Source organism: Monopterus albus, unplaced genomic scaffold (genome assembly GCF_001952655.1).
Source record: "Monopterus albus unplaced genomic scaffold, M_albus_1.0 scaffold345.1, whole genome shotgun sequence".
Taxonomy (NCBI): domain Eukaryota; kingdom Metazoa; phylum Chordata; class Actinopteri; order Synbranchiformes; family Synbranchidae; genus Monopterus; species Monopterus albus.
Window position 1 is genome coordinate 32,734 of NW_018128225.1, and position 19,379 is coordinate 52,112.

Consider the following 19,379-nt stretch of genomic DNA (forward strand, 5'->3'; position numbering starts at 1 on the left):
ATAAGCAGCAGGTGTGATGAACCACATTTTGAGTTGAAGTTTTCAGTGCTTTAAAATAAAATGTGGGAAGCAGAAACAGGAGACACAGAATGATAAAACACCCTGCAGCCTAACAGTGAAAATCTCTCTCTACATTTCCTATTCATCTCGCTACAATACACAAAGCAAAATACCTATTGTACAACATGATCTAAAAGAACATCTCACATTATCTACCTTTTCTTTTTTAATGAACCGGTATCTCAAATGTTCATTCATAGACACTGGACATGGGTAAATTAGGAGTTTTGTTTTTAGTTAGTGCAATCTGCTCTTCATTTACGGAATAAACCTTGTGATATTATGTTTTTCTCACTCAACAAATCCCAAGAAAATACCAAAAGTGTCAGTGAAGGTCTCCTACTAACAATACAGCCTGGTATATCTTATTCTTCTATGCCTTAAACTGATTTGAGCTCTTGCTCAAATCAGCCTGGTCAGATTATGTTTCTAAAAGTTGAGATTGAGATTCACTCTGAACATTGGGGATATGTCAAGTGTATTCCAACTAAAGGCCCAAAAAATTACAGAAGGCTCACATATAGTTAAAAAATCAATACTTTATCATATATTACAAAAGGCCAGGTATAATTGGAGCCCATTATTTGTTTTCATTCTTGTTAGTGTCCTGTTAGTTCTGCTCTGCAATCCACAACCTAGTTGACAAAAAAGTTTATTCTCTTGTGTTTGACCAGTTTGTCCTAGTACTTTTGTTTTTGAGCCTGGACATCTTGTCATGTGTACCCAACATCACTACACTGAGTTCTTCAGGTCGGCACAAAGTCCAGTAGTCTGTTTCATTTCTTAGACATAGTGTAATTTATGCAGAGCTCTGCATAAATTACAGTGCCTGTCTGCTGTCTGTCTGCCCCGCTGTCTCGCTCTCCCTTGTCTACTCTCTCTATCATTTCTTCAAGTTCTGCATAGCTTACTCCTCTCTCTCTGCTGTTCCATTCATGTCTGTACAATAGCCTGTTCCTGCTGCACTGGGAGCTTCCACAAAGACTAATGTAGTCAGGATTAGGTCTTTCACACAAGCTGTGTTCACAGTGCAAGCACACTTCTCACAGCTTCATGTTCATGACCATTTCATACTATATGAAAAAGCATATATGTGCATATATAGAGCAAACAATGTGAGACCATCAACATCTTTAATCAGAGAATGGTGATTAAACATCTCCACTACAGATACTATACTACTAGATAACTGAAATTTGAAGCTAATGGTCTAATGGTTTTACAACTGGATCAGAATTGTGCAAAGTGTAAATATAGTTTATTGTATATTGTATGAACTGGTGCATGTTCGGTCATATTTAAATATGTACAATCTGTAAATATTAACTGATTGGGGTGGCTCATATATATTCAACTATTCTGGACAAATTCATATAATATTGTACCTGCATGTACAATACCAATACTAGAAAGGCAAAAACAAAACACACACACACACACACACACACACACACACATGCACACAAATTTTGCTAAAATTCTTTTTTAAGTTCCATGTTCTGCTATCTATTATATTTTTGCCATAGTATCATTTCAGTATCAGTATTTAGGCAGGTTTGGTATTGAAGTCATAATTTCTGGTATTGTGACAACACTAGGTTTATGAAAATGATTCCAATTCTTCTATATGCAGCATTCTCTTGCATCCATGTGCTATACTGTCAGTTCAAATTGCTGTAAAGATATAGATTTAGCACTGCACATACACACATACACACATACATGACATTAAGTTAAGGGTACCATCATTTTTTGTCCAGGCCAGTTTCATTAGTTTGTCTTTTAAAATGCTTCTGTTGAGCCACAATTCAAAAGCAATGTCTGATTTTCATTAGTTAATTTTCAGTAAATTTTCACGTTATTTCAGTGACCATTGTGAGTTTCTCTTTCTTTAACGGAAGGGTACCAACAATTTTGTCCATGTACAGTAGGTATCTGATGCATGCCTGATATCTCTCATTCTATTTCCACTCTATTTTCCACAATCTAAGAATAATGCCTGTGTTTGTGGGTGTGTTTGAAGCTGAGACAGACAATGGAGAGAAAACACCACCAAAAAATGTTTTGCTTTGTGTTTTAATGTGTTCCACACCTGCCAAACTGGCCACTGGCAAGAAATCATAAAGGCAAAATCACAAAGGCCTTGCCTGTAGATGGTGAACACAAGTAGATCTACATCTGTCTGCTGCTGCTATTACTTCACCAATATTGTCCAATCTGGTCTAAAACTAGTGAATTCGCCACATTGGAATGTGCTACAATTATTTGTGGACATCAGTATGTGTCACTCTTTTAAAAACATCTTGAAGAGCTGCAGTGTTACACTTGCAAGGTTGTGTGTGTGTGTGTTTGTGTACATTCACCACAGGGAGACGATGTGTGTCGGTCATGTGCGTGTCCCTCTTCCACTGCTGCAAAGGTGGGTTTGGTGGAATCATCTTGCTGAGATGTAGAGAGGGCTGTGGAACACGAAACTGAGGGATGAAGCACAAAAACCAACAGAAATTCAAATGGGCTCAGAAGTCAGGAAAAGGTCAAAGGTCAAATAAAAAGGTCAGGAAGAAGAGCAAAGACAAAAGCAACAGGGAGGGTGAGAGAGAAACATTCTCCCCAGCCCTTGCTCACACACACACACACACACACACATTTGACATTTATTAATCCACAGCGACCATTCTCTCATCCTAACCTAAGTAGCTTCATCTGAGTGCCATGCCTGTTCAGATGTCCAGCCACTTTCAATGTATATTTGGCTCCATTACTTTCACCTCCCTGTATGAAATGTGTCTGATGACTTATCTTAGAAAATAAAGGAACATGATATCAAAATAAATGTCTTGAGTGTAAAAGTGCAGGGTCATCTGAATGACACTCTGTCAAGTCCGTGTCAAGCTGGTCAGTATGCTGCTACCAGTGGCAGCATGCTAGTCAACCCTAGTCACCCATAGCTGCCTTGTCTTGGCAAGTAACAAAGCATCAACAGGAGTAAACATCATATTGTAACACTGAGGCAGTGGCAGTTAGCTTCAGTGGCTTCTGTTTCCTTGGATTATGAACTTGTATCCATTGTCACAGGATAATCACCATTTTTTTTTCTTTTCTAAACCACCATGTTGGGTATTTATCCATTTAGTCACAACTGGAAGCCTCCCAGTACCATCAAATCCACTGAGCAGCTCAGTAAAGATGGGCAGATGTCATAGTGATTAAAGGAATAATTTAGACATAGACAGTTGTGGAAATGCACTCATTCAGTTTCTTGTCAAGAGTTTGATAAGAAGATTGATACCACTCTTCGCAGGGCACACATACATGTGAAAAGGAAAAATAGGTACAAGGGTATGACTGACTGGGACCATTTTATTGGAACTTGAAGAGAGAGTAATATTGAATAGCTTTGGTGTTTATGATGCATGCAGCATACTATGGTGCATGCAATTATTTATGACATGGGATAGAGTAAAATATGGATGCAGTCATACACAATGAACAGCTTCAACAACGTTTTTTATTCATTATTTTTATCAACATTGTAAAGTAAACTAGAATTATCACTTTGTGGTTGTATACCTGCGCCAATCAGTCAAATTCACGAGAATGGAAAAGATGTGAGGTCATTGTAACCTCTGACCAGTTCACCCTTGACTCCAAGTGGACACTTGTGACAAATTTGAAAAAGTTCCCTCATAATGTTCGAGATATTGCGTTCATGAAAATAGGCTGGATGAACGGACAGACAACCTAAAAACACAATGCCTCTGGCCACAGCAGTCACCAGTGTGGAGGCCTATTAAAAACCCATATCACGTGCCTCAGTTTGCAGATTCATGGTACTGTGTGTTCACATTGTGGTCCTGTGCACCATGACAACATAATAACTTGAAGAAGTTCCTCTGGTGAGTGGTTGTCATCATGCATCTTTTCCACTACAGAAATTTACTGACCCATAACTGAACTTGTACCCCTTGGTTTTGCTTTGTTTCCACTGTCTGCTGCTCACTTTTGCTGCATTTCCACTAATGGAACCTAACGAGCAGTAGACCCGGTACTTCCCTTAACTATCACCAAGTACGGTCTCCAGGGTTGACGCAGACCGTCCTGCTTTGTTTTTCCACTGTATTTTCTCTCTGTCTCTGTTTAGAGGAGTGAGGGGCTGCTCCTCTCTCACACTCAGCCAGCTGTAATGCTAGTGACTGAGATGTGAAGATGCAGACATTTAACTGATACCCGGTGACAGCTCTATGTGCAGACACCCCCTTCCTCTTCGCATTCCTGGTGCTTGATTTTAGTACTACCTCCTGAGGAGTGCTGAAATTTAGCTCCCAAAACGCACCTCCAAAGCGGGCGCACTGTAGTGGAAACAAACACAGAACCCATGATGAGTGTTCCTCAGCGCAACATGTTTTGGTGGGTTTCTATAATGGAAAAACCCCTTTTCTAGACACGTTCGAGGAGTTACATTTCAGCACCTCTCAGGTGGTACAGCCAGAGGGGAAATTAAAGGAAGAACCAACACAAAATGTGTGTGTGTGACTGAAGGGGGATCCTTTCAATATAAAATTCCTCTCATTCATTTTTCTTCTTGTCTCACTCCTACCTTCCTGTATCTGCTCTGTCCTGCTACAACAGACATCCTGTGTAATATAAACATACAGGTGACAAATTAAAAGAAAGTCTCAGGTTTTGTGTCTCCACATGGAGACACTAACATGTTGTTCCACAATCTCCCATACACTAGATGTTTAACTGGGTTGAGATCTGGTGACTGTGAAGGCCATACCCTATGATTCAAGTCATTTTCATACTCATCAAACAGTATAGGCTACTTCTGTGCTGTTCATCTGACTTTGGGGAGGCAACAGTGGTGTGGTGGGTAGAGCAGTCATCTCCCAACCAGAAGGTTGAAGGTTTGAATCTCAGTGCCAGCAGTCCACGTGTTGAAGTGTCCTTGGGCAAGACACTGAACCCACCCCGTTGCCCCCAATGGTTAAAGCCATTGGTTGAGGTGGCGCCCCAGATGGCTGCCATCAGTTCTGTACCGGAAACAAATTCCTTGTGTAGCATACTTGGCCAATAAAGGTGATTATCCTTATCCTGTCTCTCAGCAGCAGTGTGTTGGCTGCTACCCTCCTCCTCTTCAGCTCTCTCTTCCTTACCCTCCCTTGCTGCCTCAGCAGCACTGGTTGAAACTAATAAATATTCAAAATGGATCAGCGGGATCGCTAATCACACTGGTCGGACTGATCAGGTTTCTCACGTCTTATTCGATATTACCCTGGACTGAGGTGGGCAAATGTTCAGCGTCAGAGTTTATGAACTAGCATTAACTTTATCTACTTCTAGAGCAGCCCATATACATCCATGCCATGTACAACGTGCTGAACTCAGCAACAGTTGTATTCAAACGTTAGCCTAGCCAGCCTTACTAGCTTAAAATAGTTGGATCTCCACAATTGACAGCAATTGATTAAAAAACTAACATGGAGAGGAAGCGCTGGTCACAGACAGTCTGTCGTTGTGGTTGTCATGTTTTTGTGTGTGAGAGAGAAAGCGAGGCATTGAGGGACTCAGCAAATACATGCACTATGCACGGTACTATACTGAAATAAGATTTAACCTACATATTTAAAATCAGTATGTGGTGGTCAATACTGATATTGTGGCAGCGCACCACAAATAAGTCAGTGTATGGAGGAACACTGCATCAAGCCATTCAGTGACCTCTTGTGTCTTGTGGCTGGGGGCACTGTCATCCTGGAGGAGACCACTCATTTATTCAGAATTTTTCCTTAAATCTGTCACCTTTCTGTAGAACTAAATCAAGTTCCAGGTATTCAACGGAGGAGTGAGCGGGTGCTCGTATGGTGCTTGTGATTGTCTTGTCTGTGATAAACATCAGCATCAGCATGTCTCAAGTATTAACAGTAAACATACACTCATGCCAGTTTAGAGGTAAAATGAAAACTTCAGCAAGCCGACTAGGCAAAAAGATCACAGTTCATGCAAGTTTGTGCTCTGTTCATCAGCTGTTTGATAAACTGCAGTCTCCATTACTGGCAGATCATGGTGCACTCATGATTAACATTGTGGTCACTGATTCATCATCCTCTGCTCTGTATGCATGTGTGAGCAGCTTAGCCTTGTGTAAACAGCGACAGACATGTGAAAAATGCTAAGCGGAACCAACCACATCATCCATCCAGGTTCTGCTGTGTTAAGGGTATGGGAAACTCCAGTTTATGGCTCGTTACATTCACGTGGGGAAAATCCACTATGTGATTGCTACAGCAGTTTCCAAACAATGAGACCAGCGATGTGTGGCTAAGCACTCTGAACTGCTGCACATACAACAAATGAAACAACTAGAAGTAGCTTAGCTTGGAGACACCTACACAGTTTGTGTATCCAGACCTACTGCTTTGTACTTGTCATTGCAACTGCAAGGCTGAAAAAGGGGCTTAGTTTCTTCTTGCTTTCAACTCACTGTAGGATTGTACAGTGTAATATGGCTTTGTCTTCTTTGTCAGCATTTTGAGGACATGGTCAAATGGGTAAAATCAATCAGGAGTTCCAACCAATCAGGTGTTCCAATGTTTTTCAGTGTTTCATATTTACATTCAGGGTCAGCAGCCATGTAGTGACTAGATCACTAATCAAATCAAATTTATTTATATAGCACTTTAAAAGAAACATCCAGTTGACCAAAGTATTTTACGTAAGCAGAATAAAATCACGATAAATAACTAAAATAAAATAGGTTTTGTGCAAAAATAAAACAATAACTCAGACACAGATGACACACATTCAATAAATTAGATTGAAAGGAATGCATCAGGTCCTACTGTGCATAAACAAACTAGCCACAACGATGTCATAGTGAGAGACAGTGGAAGAGCTGATTTGGTGCTGCGACCTCAAGCCTTATCATTTGTGTTTCTTTTTAATGACATTATCCGCAAATAGTTGATGTCAACTCAACTTTCATAATAGAAATTTGGACTAAAAAATGAAAAAAAAGGAAGTTATCCAACCCATAATTGTTACTAGGCAGTTGCAAATAAAGTCAGCAAAAAGCCTTATTTTTGTTTAAGAGGTTCCATTTATGTCAAAGATTTTTAATAAACAGTGGCAAGAAAAAGTATGTGAACCTTTTGGAATTTCGTAGTTTTCTGCATTAATTTGTCATAAAATGTGATCTGATCTTCATCTAAGTCAAGTATTGACAAATACAATGTGCCTACAAAACACATACAAATTCTGATCTTTCCAAAAGAACACCACATAAAAAATTCAACATTCAAAATGGTAATGAAAAAAGTAAGTGAACCCCTGGAATTAATAACTGGTTTTCTGAAGCCATTCTGTTGTGGACTTGCTCCGGTTTTTTGGGTCATTGTCCTGTTGCATCACCCAACTTCTACAGAGTTTCAGCTGATGTACAGACATTCTCACATTATCCTGAAGACTTTTTTGATACACTTGGGAATTCATCTTGCAAGCTGGCCAGGCCCTGATGCAGCAAAGCAGGCCCAAATCATGATGTTTCCTCCACCATACTTTACGGTTGGGATGTTTTCATGATGATATGCAGGGCCCTATTTATGCCATATGTAGTGCTGCGTGTTCTTTTCAAATAGTTCAATCTTAGTTTCATCAGTCCACAAAACATTTTGCCAATACAGCTGTGTCAATGTGCTCTTTCACAAACTTCAGGTGTGCAGCAATGTTCTTTATAGTAAGCAGCAGCTTCCTTCCTAGTGTCCTGCCATAGACAATCTGCGTGTTCAATGTTTTATGTACTGTAGACTCATGAACATAGATGTTATCCAGTTCCAATGATGTCTTCAAATCTTTGGCTGTCACTCGAGGTTGTTTCTTTACCTCATTGATGAGTCTTCGTTGTGCTCTTGGGGTCATTTTGACTGGATGCCCACTTCTTGGTAGATTAGCCACACAAAGTGTCTCCATTTGTAGATTCTTTGCCTAACTGTAGACTGGTGAATTTTTCATCTTTGAAATCACTTTATAAACCTTTCCAGCTTTATGTAAATCAACTATTCTTGATCATAGATCCTCTGAAAACTCTTTTTGGTGAGGCATGGCTCACATAAGCATATTCTTCTTGTGTGGAGCAAACTCAAAAGGTTTAAGTGGTTTTCATCAGTCAAAGCAGCTCTAGTCCACACCTCCAAACTCATTTTCTTAACAAGACTCCAGGTATACTAACACCTGAATCCAATTAAGTTTTGAGGTCATTAGCTCAAGGGTTCATATACTTTTTCCACTAGCACTATGAGGTTTTTATGGTTGTTCTCAATAAAGACATGAAAGATCAGATTTTTTTTGTGTTGTTATTTTAGGCACATTATATTCGTCAGTACTCTTGATTTAGATGAAGATCACATCACAATTAATGCAGAAAACCATGAAATTCCAAAAAGGTTCACATACTTTTTCTTGCCACTGTATATAATTTGACTTAACAAAATCATAGTGTTTGCACAGCTTAAAGAGCAAAAAGTTCATTGCTTTGCTCAAATGCAAACTGACTCCAATAACATTCTTATTCCACACAACTTCCCATCTTCTTATGGCACACTATGAATAAAACATCAAATCATAGATTCCTATACCACACAATATTCTCTATATTGTTGTCTATGAATAATGTATCTTTAGTGGTGTTTCTTATTATTAATATGAGCTTTGCTTGGTGTTGAGGTGATTCTGTACTACACACACACACACACACACACACATAGTCCTTTGGGGCTTCACTAGGCCTCTGGAAACCACATACAGAATGGAGTTCTATATATATAGCCACAACCACCATTTGCTAACTTAGTGCTGTTTAAGTAATCTACATTTAGTACAGGGACATCACACACATACACACATACATGACATTAAGTGATTTAACAGGACAGATGTACATACAGTACACTGCCAACTACCCTTAAACCTAGATCTCAAGTTATGCAATGAACACAAAAAGAGGACATTTCCCATCCATCTTCCATGATCACTCTCACTACACATGTAGAATAGTTGACTAATCATGTCAGCTCTAATTAAAATACTATGCTAACTGATGTTAGGGCATTCAATTATTCAACACATGCTGCATATAATTCCCAAAACCTGAATCACAAAAACAGTTAATGAGGTGAATATTTGGTAAATGAACTGATGTGCATTTCCCAAAAACAATCTTAGTGATAACATACACCAATCAGGCAAAACACTATGACCACCTGCCTAACATTGTTTACAGAGGAGTCAGTGCAGCAGTTGCTTTGCACTCGTATCTGTTAGGTTGGTGTGCGTGAGAGGTAGAACCCAAAACAGCAGACTACCGAGGAGCTGAACAAGGACAGAGTTTATTAAATGTAAAGCAAGAGTTGATTGAGTAGAACGAGGTTGGGGCAGGTACCAGAAGAATCTAAGGGCTGTGATGGGGGGCGGGGGGCGTACGTAGATTGTTTATATTGTTAATATAATAATAAACGTGAATCCACTGTGTTGAAATTTTTAACTCCCCATAACGCTAAATCAATGGGAGCCCTGAACTTGTTTCTCTGCAACGAGACGGTCCCATCTGGGGGTAATAGGAGACAATGACACCCGAAGTGTGTTGCTTATGTTCAGTCTACTCCGTTGTTTTGTTTTGGTTGCTGTCACTGCAGAAAAACCCGCTTCACACAGATAGGATGTCGGAAATGGCAACAGGGTTTTCAGTGCTGTGGTGGCGATCTCAGGGTATTCTGTCATGACTTTAATCCTGAACACCGACAGAGTTGTTGTCTCGAACATACTTTTAAGGCCGCCGTCATTTGCGATCTCCAGCAGTTGATCTTCTTCTTGCACAGACCTGCTGGATTCACCTGGTTTGTTGACAAATGGGTTGCGGATCCATTCCTTGGCAGTTCGTGGGTCCTTTGTGGTTGGGAAGTAGCGCTCGAACTCTTTTATAAGCAAAGACAGGTGATCGTGCACCAGCTGGGAGAATGAAGACTCAGGCTCAGTGTCACCCCAAATCCCCGCTAATGTTTGAAACATGTCCAAAATGCCTCTGTTGACGCGTCGTCCCCACAAATCCAGTTTGGCTTTAAATGCAGCTACTTTATCTGCCAACTTGAAGACAGTTGTCATTTTCCCCTGAAGTGACAGATTGAGTTCATTGAGCAGGCTGAATATGTCCACAAGTAAGCCAGTTTTGGCGCTCAAGTGACCGAGATGTAACCGAGAGAATACGGTCATTTTTCAAAATAAAAGATCGTTCAGACTCAGATAATAAATAACACGGAAATAATTAAGGATTTCTTGTGTGGCCCGGTACCAATTGATCCACGGACCGGTACCGGTCCGCGGCCCGGGGGTTGGGGACCACTGCGCTAGTTGACAGTCCTCCACAGCAGGGGGGGAGGGTTTTCTATAGCCAGTGATAGTTTTCAGGCTTCTCCACACAGATGAGGGGTCGTTGGCTGAAACCTGGGCTTTCAGCTTTTCAAAGTACCGGTAGCTCTTCTTTGCTGCTCCGATCTCCCTTGTCAGTGTGTTCCTGGCCTGCCTGTACAGAATCCTGTCCAGGATTAGCCATACTCATGGAACAGAATGCAGGCACACTGCCAATAAGACGGCAAACAGAGTTGCAGAGCCAAGAGTTCAGGACCAGCTTCCTTAGTTCATAAGTGGCAGCAGGATCAGGTAAATAGTGGTGAGAACACAGCAATATGAAAGTAGCAGGGATGAAGAGTAGCATCATCGAACATGACAGGAACAAAGCGTTGCGTAGAGTAATATACCAGTATCAGACTGAGAGAAGGGAGGAGTATATATAACCACATGACTGTGAATGAGTGATAACAAGGGACAGGTGAAACTAATGAGTGGTGAATGCAACTGGGTTGAAGCAAGAACAGGTGAGGTGAGATGAAATGGACCAAAACAAAAGCACGAGATGGCAAAAAACTAAAGCAACCCTAACAGTGTCACTCGGCAGCTCACTGTGCATCTTCTGTGAATCCATTTGCTTCCACAGTTCTACTGTTAAGAAGAGTACAGATGTATCTACAATTCAGTGAAAAACTTATGTAAAACGAGTGAAAACTGTGGTGAGGATTTTTAGACAAATTCAACAGCCTCACCACTCGAGGTGTGATATCACCACTACAGACCCTGACTTTTTCTCTTCATAGAGACCAATGTACAGTATTTCTCATTTTCAACCATTTTAACAAAGATTCAAATAAATTTTATTCTTTTGAAAAGTACAAATGGAAGTTAAAAGTTTAATCTACAGTCGATCAACCTCATCATCAGTGAGCTGTGGGCGTCCATGACCTTGTCACCAGTTCACCATTGGTCCTTCCTTAGACACTGTTGGTAGGTACTAACCACTGCAGACCAAGAACACCCACCAAGACCTGCAGCGTGGGAGATGATCCGACCCAGTCATCTCACCATCACAGTTTGGCCTTTGTCAAAGTCACTCAGATCCTTACACTTGCCCATTTTTCCTGCTTCCAACACATCAAGTTTTAGGACTGAATGTTCATTACTATATAAAAGCCATAAGAGTTAAGTGACACAAGACACTAGATTCAATCTTAAGACTAAGACTTATATAATTCAGCTCTCAATTACAGAAATTTTAAAAGCTTCACATGTTTTATTAATTTACTGAATGAATTAATCTATGCAAATACCCTAATCAAACAAACTACATAGCACTAAAGCTGTTCTCTATTTGTGTAAGAAAAAAGAAAGCATAGACATAGAAAATCATTGTAATGCTGCTTATGTACCTCAGGTTGAGTGTAGTAAGTGATATTGATTTGTGGAATAGGATGAGAGGAAAAGTTGATTTGATGCAACTGGAAATAACTGTGAAGACTGAAACAGCTAAAGGTGACCTCAAAGAGCCAGTGGGACATGATCTTAACTTAAGCATCAACAAATATGTGATGTAAAATAATATTATTAATGCATTAAAGTGTCAACTACTCTGAACATGGGTATAATGGCAACATGTTTTTTCCGTTCCACTAATATTTTGTAGAGCACAGTGAAGCTACATGACAATAACTCAAGAAGGGTTCTTCACCAGAGCTTTCCTAAGGTTTGAATGGCATTCCCAGCTGTTCTCTCTGCCCATGGATCAAGAACCTTTTAGCAAACAGACCACAAAATGTCAGAATAGGCAACCACTATTCCTCCATCATCATCTCAGATACAGGAACACCTCAAGGCTGTGTGCTTAGTCCAGCCCTTTTCACTCTCTTCACACACAACTGCACCCTAATTCACCTCTCTAATACCACTGTAAGGTTCACTGAGCACACCACCATAGTGGGACTCATATCACAGAAAAATGGCATACATAGAGGAGGTGCAACATCTGGTCAAGTTGTGCACAGAAAATAAACTGATCCTGTTTATTGTTACAACCAAGGAAATCATTGTGGACATCAGAAAACCCAAAAAGGTCATTCATTCTCCTCTCATACACAAGGAGGAACCAGAGGGGCTCAGTGACATCAGGCTCCTGGAGTCCACTGTTATGGCTGTGGATTGTGCACTCCCAGTGCCTTGTCCGCCAGCACTGGGACCATCAACAACTCTGCCCAAGCAGGTGCTGGAGTGCACTCCCGGTGGCGGGGCACACCTGCTCCCAATCAACGGAGCATTACTTAAGGAGAGCATTGGTGTGTTCTCGTCACCAGATGGTCTCTCGTCGTCCTGCAAGTATCCCATAAGATTCTCATCTGACTAACCTGCTTTTTTTTTTCTGCCTCGGCGATCCCATTATTGTTTCGTGCATTTTTATGAACTGTGAACTGATCTAGGAACTGAACTGTTAACTGAACTGTGAACTGCAATATTTGCGTTCTGCAAAGGAACTCCCTTTGGGCATTTTTTTTTTTTGTATGAACTATTGTTTCTGGGGAATTGAATCTAGTCTCTGTTTTATTGAATCCTGCTGTCTTCTCACCAGTTTGAGTTTTCACTGGTTGTTTTTAGCTCCCTCTGAGCCTGTGTGTATGCTGCTGTCTCCTCGCCAGTTCGAGTTTCTTCCTGGTAGATTTGAGTTACTGTATCTTTGAGCCTGAAAGAAGATTACGCTCACAGACTGCCCCGTTATTGGACAAGGCTCCTCCAGAACCTGACCCAGTTACCTACAGCATTCTTCTGGGTCTCTGGTGTTTTGTTTGTTCTTCCTCTTACCTACTAGGAGGATCCTGTTGAGCTGTACGAACCTCCGCAGTGACTCGGCTACTGAGGCGCAGCCCCCCCACCAGCGGAGAGCTGGGCTGCAGCCGAACCATTCTGTGAACCATGACTTCCGTTGCCAGCAGATCCATGCACCGGCCAGCGGTCACCTCATCACCTCCTGCTTTCCTGCACAGCACTGATCGCCATTCAGTATCCTGCCCAACAAGCACTCATTCATCATAACCCAGGTTCTCATCATTATCACCCCCATAAAGAGTCACTGCTGATCAGCTTAGTCTTCTCACTCTCCTCCTCTGCTCTCAATTTAGTGGTTGCTTCTACTCACCGTCTACCCCGGGTTGCTCATCTAGCAGTCCAGTCGCTCGTGACTGGCTGAAACATCCACACTACAGCTTATAATTGTCTGTTACCCTTACTGATTAAAATACTTTTTTTATCTTGAGCCTTTGAGTCCTGCATTTACTGGGTCCTCGGTTGTTATTTCTGACATCTAGCCATAACATCCACATAACAAAAGAATTCACAAGGTCCCTCAACACCTGCCACTTGATAAAGAAAGCAAATCAAAGGCTATTCTTTTTAAGGACACAGAAAAAGGCCAAACTTCCCTTGTACCTCCCAAGCAGCACCACAGAGAGCATCCTTACCTACTGCCTAGCAGTGTGGTATGCTAGCTGTACGCAGGAGAATCACAATGACCTGATCTGTGTGGTGAAAGCTGTGCAATGATTGTATATAAAAAATGGATAAACCCACCTTGACATCACTCATTGGTTTTCTAAGGAGCGGTTTTGAAGCTTGAGTCTGGCCACTGCCATATTGGTAGTGCTATGCTCCGCCTATTTTGGCTGATTAAAAAATGGACAAAGAGGTGGAGTGTGAGTGCAGCTCGCTAGACTGCTAGCAGCTAGTCACCAGGGCAGGATCCTACCACCTGTCACTCAAAGCGGTCATGCCCTCAAATGTGCGTAACTTTTAGCCTCAATATAATTTAAATAGGTGAGTTATATTCACCCCCCGTGCAGTTGTCGTGGAAGAGGAAATTAGCTAAAGGCACCAAAACCGTTTTTGTTTTAGGCTGTAAAAAGGTTTCTTTCTTCTGTAAGGTTGGGCATTTTAATATGGGAGTCTATGGGGATTGACTCGCTTTTGGAGCCAGCCTCAAGTGGCTATTCGAGGAACTGCAGGTTTCTGTTAACTGCTAACTGCAGGTTGCATTGGAATTTCTGAGCCTCAGAGGTTGCCACTTGGAGCTGCACAGAGGGTTTTAGGACCTGAACTCCCAAGCCCGATACTGTATACACTAGCCAATTACACAATAGGGCCAGCATCATTAACAAGGACCCAACCCACCCAGGACACAGTCTGTTTGTCCTCCAACCATCTGGGAAGGCTGAAAGACAAACAGGCCTCAAATCACACACAACTAGACTAAGGTGCAGTTTCATTGCCAGAACTATAACTGTCATCACCCCCACATCTCCCACCTGGAGGTGATCTTGCAGGGACTAAGAGAAACCCTTGTCACTTGTTTCACTATTCATGTGCTATATTGACTATTTACTGTTCACTGAGTAAGATTTTAATATTATAATGTGCAATCAATTCATCCATATGTGCAGAGTAACTATTCATATGCTACTGAATGTAGCATTTTCAGTATTTGTAGTCCAGTGCGTAACATTTGACGTGTAACAATACATCAGTATGTGCAACATCAATTATTCATGTGCCACATTCAGTACAATCACCGAGTGATTACCCAATAAAAAGGTGTATCAGAACCTAAAAGCCTTCCACAAAGGATGGTCTCTTGTATTCTGCTCAGAGCAGGAATAAGAGCTTTGGGGTATCCTTCAAGATGGTGGTCTGGAACAACTTTGGGTCAAGTGAGGATCAAGGAGCAGTCAAAGTTAAGGGAATTGGGATGTACCCTACTCTACATATCTTTCTCACATGCACACAAATGAACAATGCAATATCTGCACACAAACACTTACCTGATTTGTGGAGGTGAACTCAAGGCCTGCTTCTGTGATTCCCAAGAACATGGTGTCCCCATCCAACTGGAGGGGAAAAATAAGAGCAACAGTGTCAATAATCAAAGGCAGCAAACACAGAACAATCAGCAATGAGACATTAATTAGAGACGGAGGTAACAGATTATTGATGGGCAGCCGGTCCACTATTTATGTGTCATTTCCTTCAAATTGTGGAAATCCTGCTAGTGGTCTAAGTAAGAAATGGTTCAAGCTTGTGAGTATTTATTTTGTTTTCTTTACTAAAAACATTTGATTGTCTATATTTATGTTATGGAGGCTGAGATGAGGTTATTTTATTCTATCTGTAAGTCACATGACAGGTTTGTGGTATTTATAAAATCTCAGATGTCAGGTTCCACTGTTGTCTAGTGGTCTGGTTCTACGGGCCAGTTGTGCAGAGTTGAGAGAGGAGCCAAGGGTTAAACTTTCTCTTTAACTATCTCTATCTACCTTTTTTGTGGAACAGCTAGAACTCAATTCTGTCAAGCTCATGATCATGAGCTGTGCATCGTCCCTGGACCCTCACATTGTATTCAGGTCTCATTTCTCTGGTGTATTGAGTGCAGCCTAATCGCTACATACTACTGTTTAAATCACCAGGTCCGCAGTTATCTTTTGTTGCAAAGGTTTTTTTTTTACTGATATCTGTTATGATTACATAAGACCTACATGAGAACTATTTCTGCTGTCGGTGGACCTGGTGAAAATCGTTTGTCCATCCACTGTCCTTCCAGCTCACCAGGAGCTGATGACTGACAGCTGCTGTGACATGTCTCGCTTTCAGTCCGGCTGTGTTCACATTGTTGAGTGAAGTACTAGAGATTGGACTTAATTTTGCAACGACTATAAAAAAAATGTAGATTATAATTGCCACTGAAAATTTAACTATCCATCCATCCATCCATTATCTATACCGCTTAGTCCCGAACGGGGTTACGGGGGGCTGGAGCCAATACCAGCCAACATTGGGCAAGAGGCGGGGTACACTCTGGACAGGTCACCAGTCCATTGCAGGGCTAACATGTAGACAAACAAAAACACATACTCACTCCTAAGGGCAATTGAGAGACACCAATCAACCTAAGCTGCATGTCTTTGGACTGTGGGAGGAAGATGGAGTACCCGGAGAGAACCCATGCAAGCACGGGGAGAACATGCAAAATTTAACTAGCCTATATTAATCTATATAATTATTACATATTTGTTCCACAGAGAGAGAGGGAAGACAGAGCTCAGGGGGGGACAGATGAGGAGAGAGGAGGTAAGTGTTAAGGCAGACTATCACTGATATACATTAACCATATACAGCTTACAGTGCTATCCGTCTTGGATAGGTCTTCTGTGTACTCCACGAATAATGATGCATACAGTCATTTTTTCTAGGACTGAATCTATTGTTTCTCATGTATTCTTGTAGTAACACTGACAGCACATGCTCCACCCAGCACCCAGTCTCTCTGTTGAGAATCCGGTTGTTCACACTTGAAAATGAAGTATACTCATAGTCAGAATGTGCTGTGTGTGAATGAAGATTTAATAATCTTCATTTGGTACACTAATTTTAAATGGCAGAAATAATACCAAGTCAATTTCACACTGGCCTATATGGTACATATGCATGGACTTCCTTATTTCTCTCCCTTTAGTCATCTACACTTCCTTCTATGGGGCCCCGTCCACATTGTCCACAAGACCATACATTTATTGTAAACGCTGATGTTCTTTAAGTGATGCTGGGTGTAAAATGAGAGATTTAAATTAAAAAATAATGATACAAACCTTGGCACAAGTTACTTCAACAACTGATTTGCACAATTTTTGTAGCCACTGTCTTCTTCTTTTCCCTTAACATATTCATCTCTTCTGGCTGCAACTACACTTTATTAAAGGTTTAAATTTAGTATTGTTCTTTTTATTTATGATGCTTACATACAGCAGATCTAATACAGAAAAGGTGACAGAATTATTCACAACTGATGACCTTCAAGGAGTACATACTGTATATTCCTGAAGCCTACTGGAACCATCATTACTTCATTTTTGGTTTAACATGAGTTAATGTCTGCCTTGAGCAGCAGCTAATCGATCAAAGTTTCAATGACGTCTACCCAAGCCCTCTTCAAATTGCTTTTGTTTGACAAAGGGTCAAAAAAGCAAACATGAGAACAAAACAGAGGACACATGTAAATCTATTTGTAACCAGCAGTTTATTTTTATCTGCTAAATATTTAACAATTATTTTTCATTATCAATATTAATGACAAATCAGTGATTCTATTAATTGTTAAAGCAGTAAAATAAATGTTCAACACTTGCACTGGTACTGTGGTTTGTATCTAAAAACAGTGTTATCAGCTGCAGTAACTATTACTGGCACACTGTACATCCCACACTAGGAAAACAAAATAAATACATGTTTTTCTCTAAAAGATATTCAAATAAGTTTCACAATATCCTGGGTACATATTCATCGTCTTGGTTGACAAACATTCACAAGAATGTTTGAACAGGTGGGTAAAGTAAAGTAAAGTACTGTGTCATTTACACACTCACACAATACAAACACACAGACACACACAGGGGGACAGGTGCATAGACAGGTGTAACCGCCCTATCCATTTACCAGCTGTTAGGTATTATGCAAATTAGGTGTAGGTTTACAGAGTCTACAGAAAGTCAAAACTGTGTCATGACCAACCTAACACAAACCCATGCACTCACACGCAACCTGTTTGTTGGATTATAGAATTATTACTTTAATTGTTTTATGTTTTACATGGACCAGTTTCACATATGAACAAAACAACAGGAAGGAGAATGGTGAGAGCAGAGGATGAGATTTGCATCTCTCTAAGTACATCCCAAGTCTTATATATGATTGCTCCAATGCCCTCAGTCAACCCAGAAGTTATTCCAATTCACCTAGGATGTTACAAGCCTCTTATATTAGATCTGAGGCGCAAGGAGCCTGCTGGAGGAGCCATGAGCAAGAATACACAGGACCATCCTTTGTGTTTAATAAGAATAGAGTAGTTTGTTTGCCATTAGACTGAAATCTTATGGATTACAGGTTTAACAGCTACATAAGTATTAAAGTTTGGTCTGAATAATAGTTGCCTTGATTATATTTCTGACAGTTTTGAGCTTGTTACTCAAAAAATATAATATGTTACTCATTACTCCTTTCAAAATTAATATTATTACTTTACTTATCACTCCCTGTCAAAAGTAACTCATTACACTACTCTTTCACTACTTTTTCATTAGACCCCACAAATTGGTAATATCTTGATGATTTTTTTTACCTGAGGGACTGCTGATATTCTCCCAAGGATGTGTCTGAAAGGTGGACAGTCAATAAATGCTGAAGAATACAGAGATTTTGGAGCAACAGATGCTAATGCAAATAGGTGGCAAAGCCTTTAAGTGTCCATTAGTTGGCTCTAGTCACAAAGCTGTGTGAAATGCCCAGGAGCAGACACAGCTGGGTCAGTGACTGGGTGAGTGTTACTATTCCACACTCCAGTTCTGTAGGTGGCAGTAATGCACCTGGAAGTTGGTTTGACAACTACCAATTAAAAGTAGAAGACTTTCAAAACTTTTGGAAAAAATGTCTGAAGCAGTGGACAGGAGTGAGCATGGTTACAGCAGAGAAAAGTGGACAAACAAGTCACGTTTTACAATAAAAAGGAAGACTGTCTAGTGCCAAGTTTGCAAAACACATCTGTAGTGGCGGAGGAGCAAAAGTGAACACCACTTTTTTCATTTCTGAAGCATAAATATAATCACCAGGATCATATGGCTCATGGCTAAGGATCATATATATGTATATATAGTTAACATATATGATATAGCTTCAGGAGGTTAGAGGGGCTTTAAAAGTTAGGGGGGATCACCCTCAGAGTTCTGATCTGTCAAAATGACAGCCTGTCTGCAGATTTTTAACAATTTTTAGTTTTTAACTTCATGTCAAACCATTTTCTCTTTATTCCTCGCCGATGAAATGTCGGTGGCAGCTGTGTTAATAATACATGTTTT

The 19,379-nt window shown here is 40.7% G+C and overlaps 1 protein-coding gene across 1 annotated transcript in view; it reads right to left on the bottom strand.

The window, feature by feature from the left end:
- Positions 1–1,924: 1,924 nt before the first annotated feature.
- LOC109974736 (thymocyte selection-associated high mobility group box protein TOX-like) overlaps positions 1,925–19,379 on the bottom strand; it is a 27,757-nt gene continuing 10,302 nt past the window's right edge. Inside the window, exons 2-3 of the mRNA XM_020625090.1 lie at positions 15,300–15,365; positions 1,925–2,534 (exon numbers count right to left, since the gene is read on the bottom strand). Coding sequence (XP_020480746.1) covers positions 2,322–2,534; positions 15,300–15,365 — 279 coding nt within the window. The 3' untranslated portion in view covers positions 1,925–2,321. The remainder of the gene's footprint in view (positions 2,535–15,299; positions 15,366–19,379) is intronic.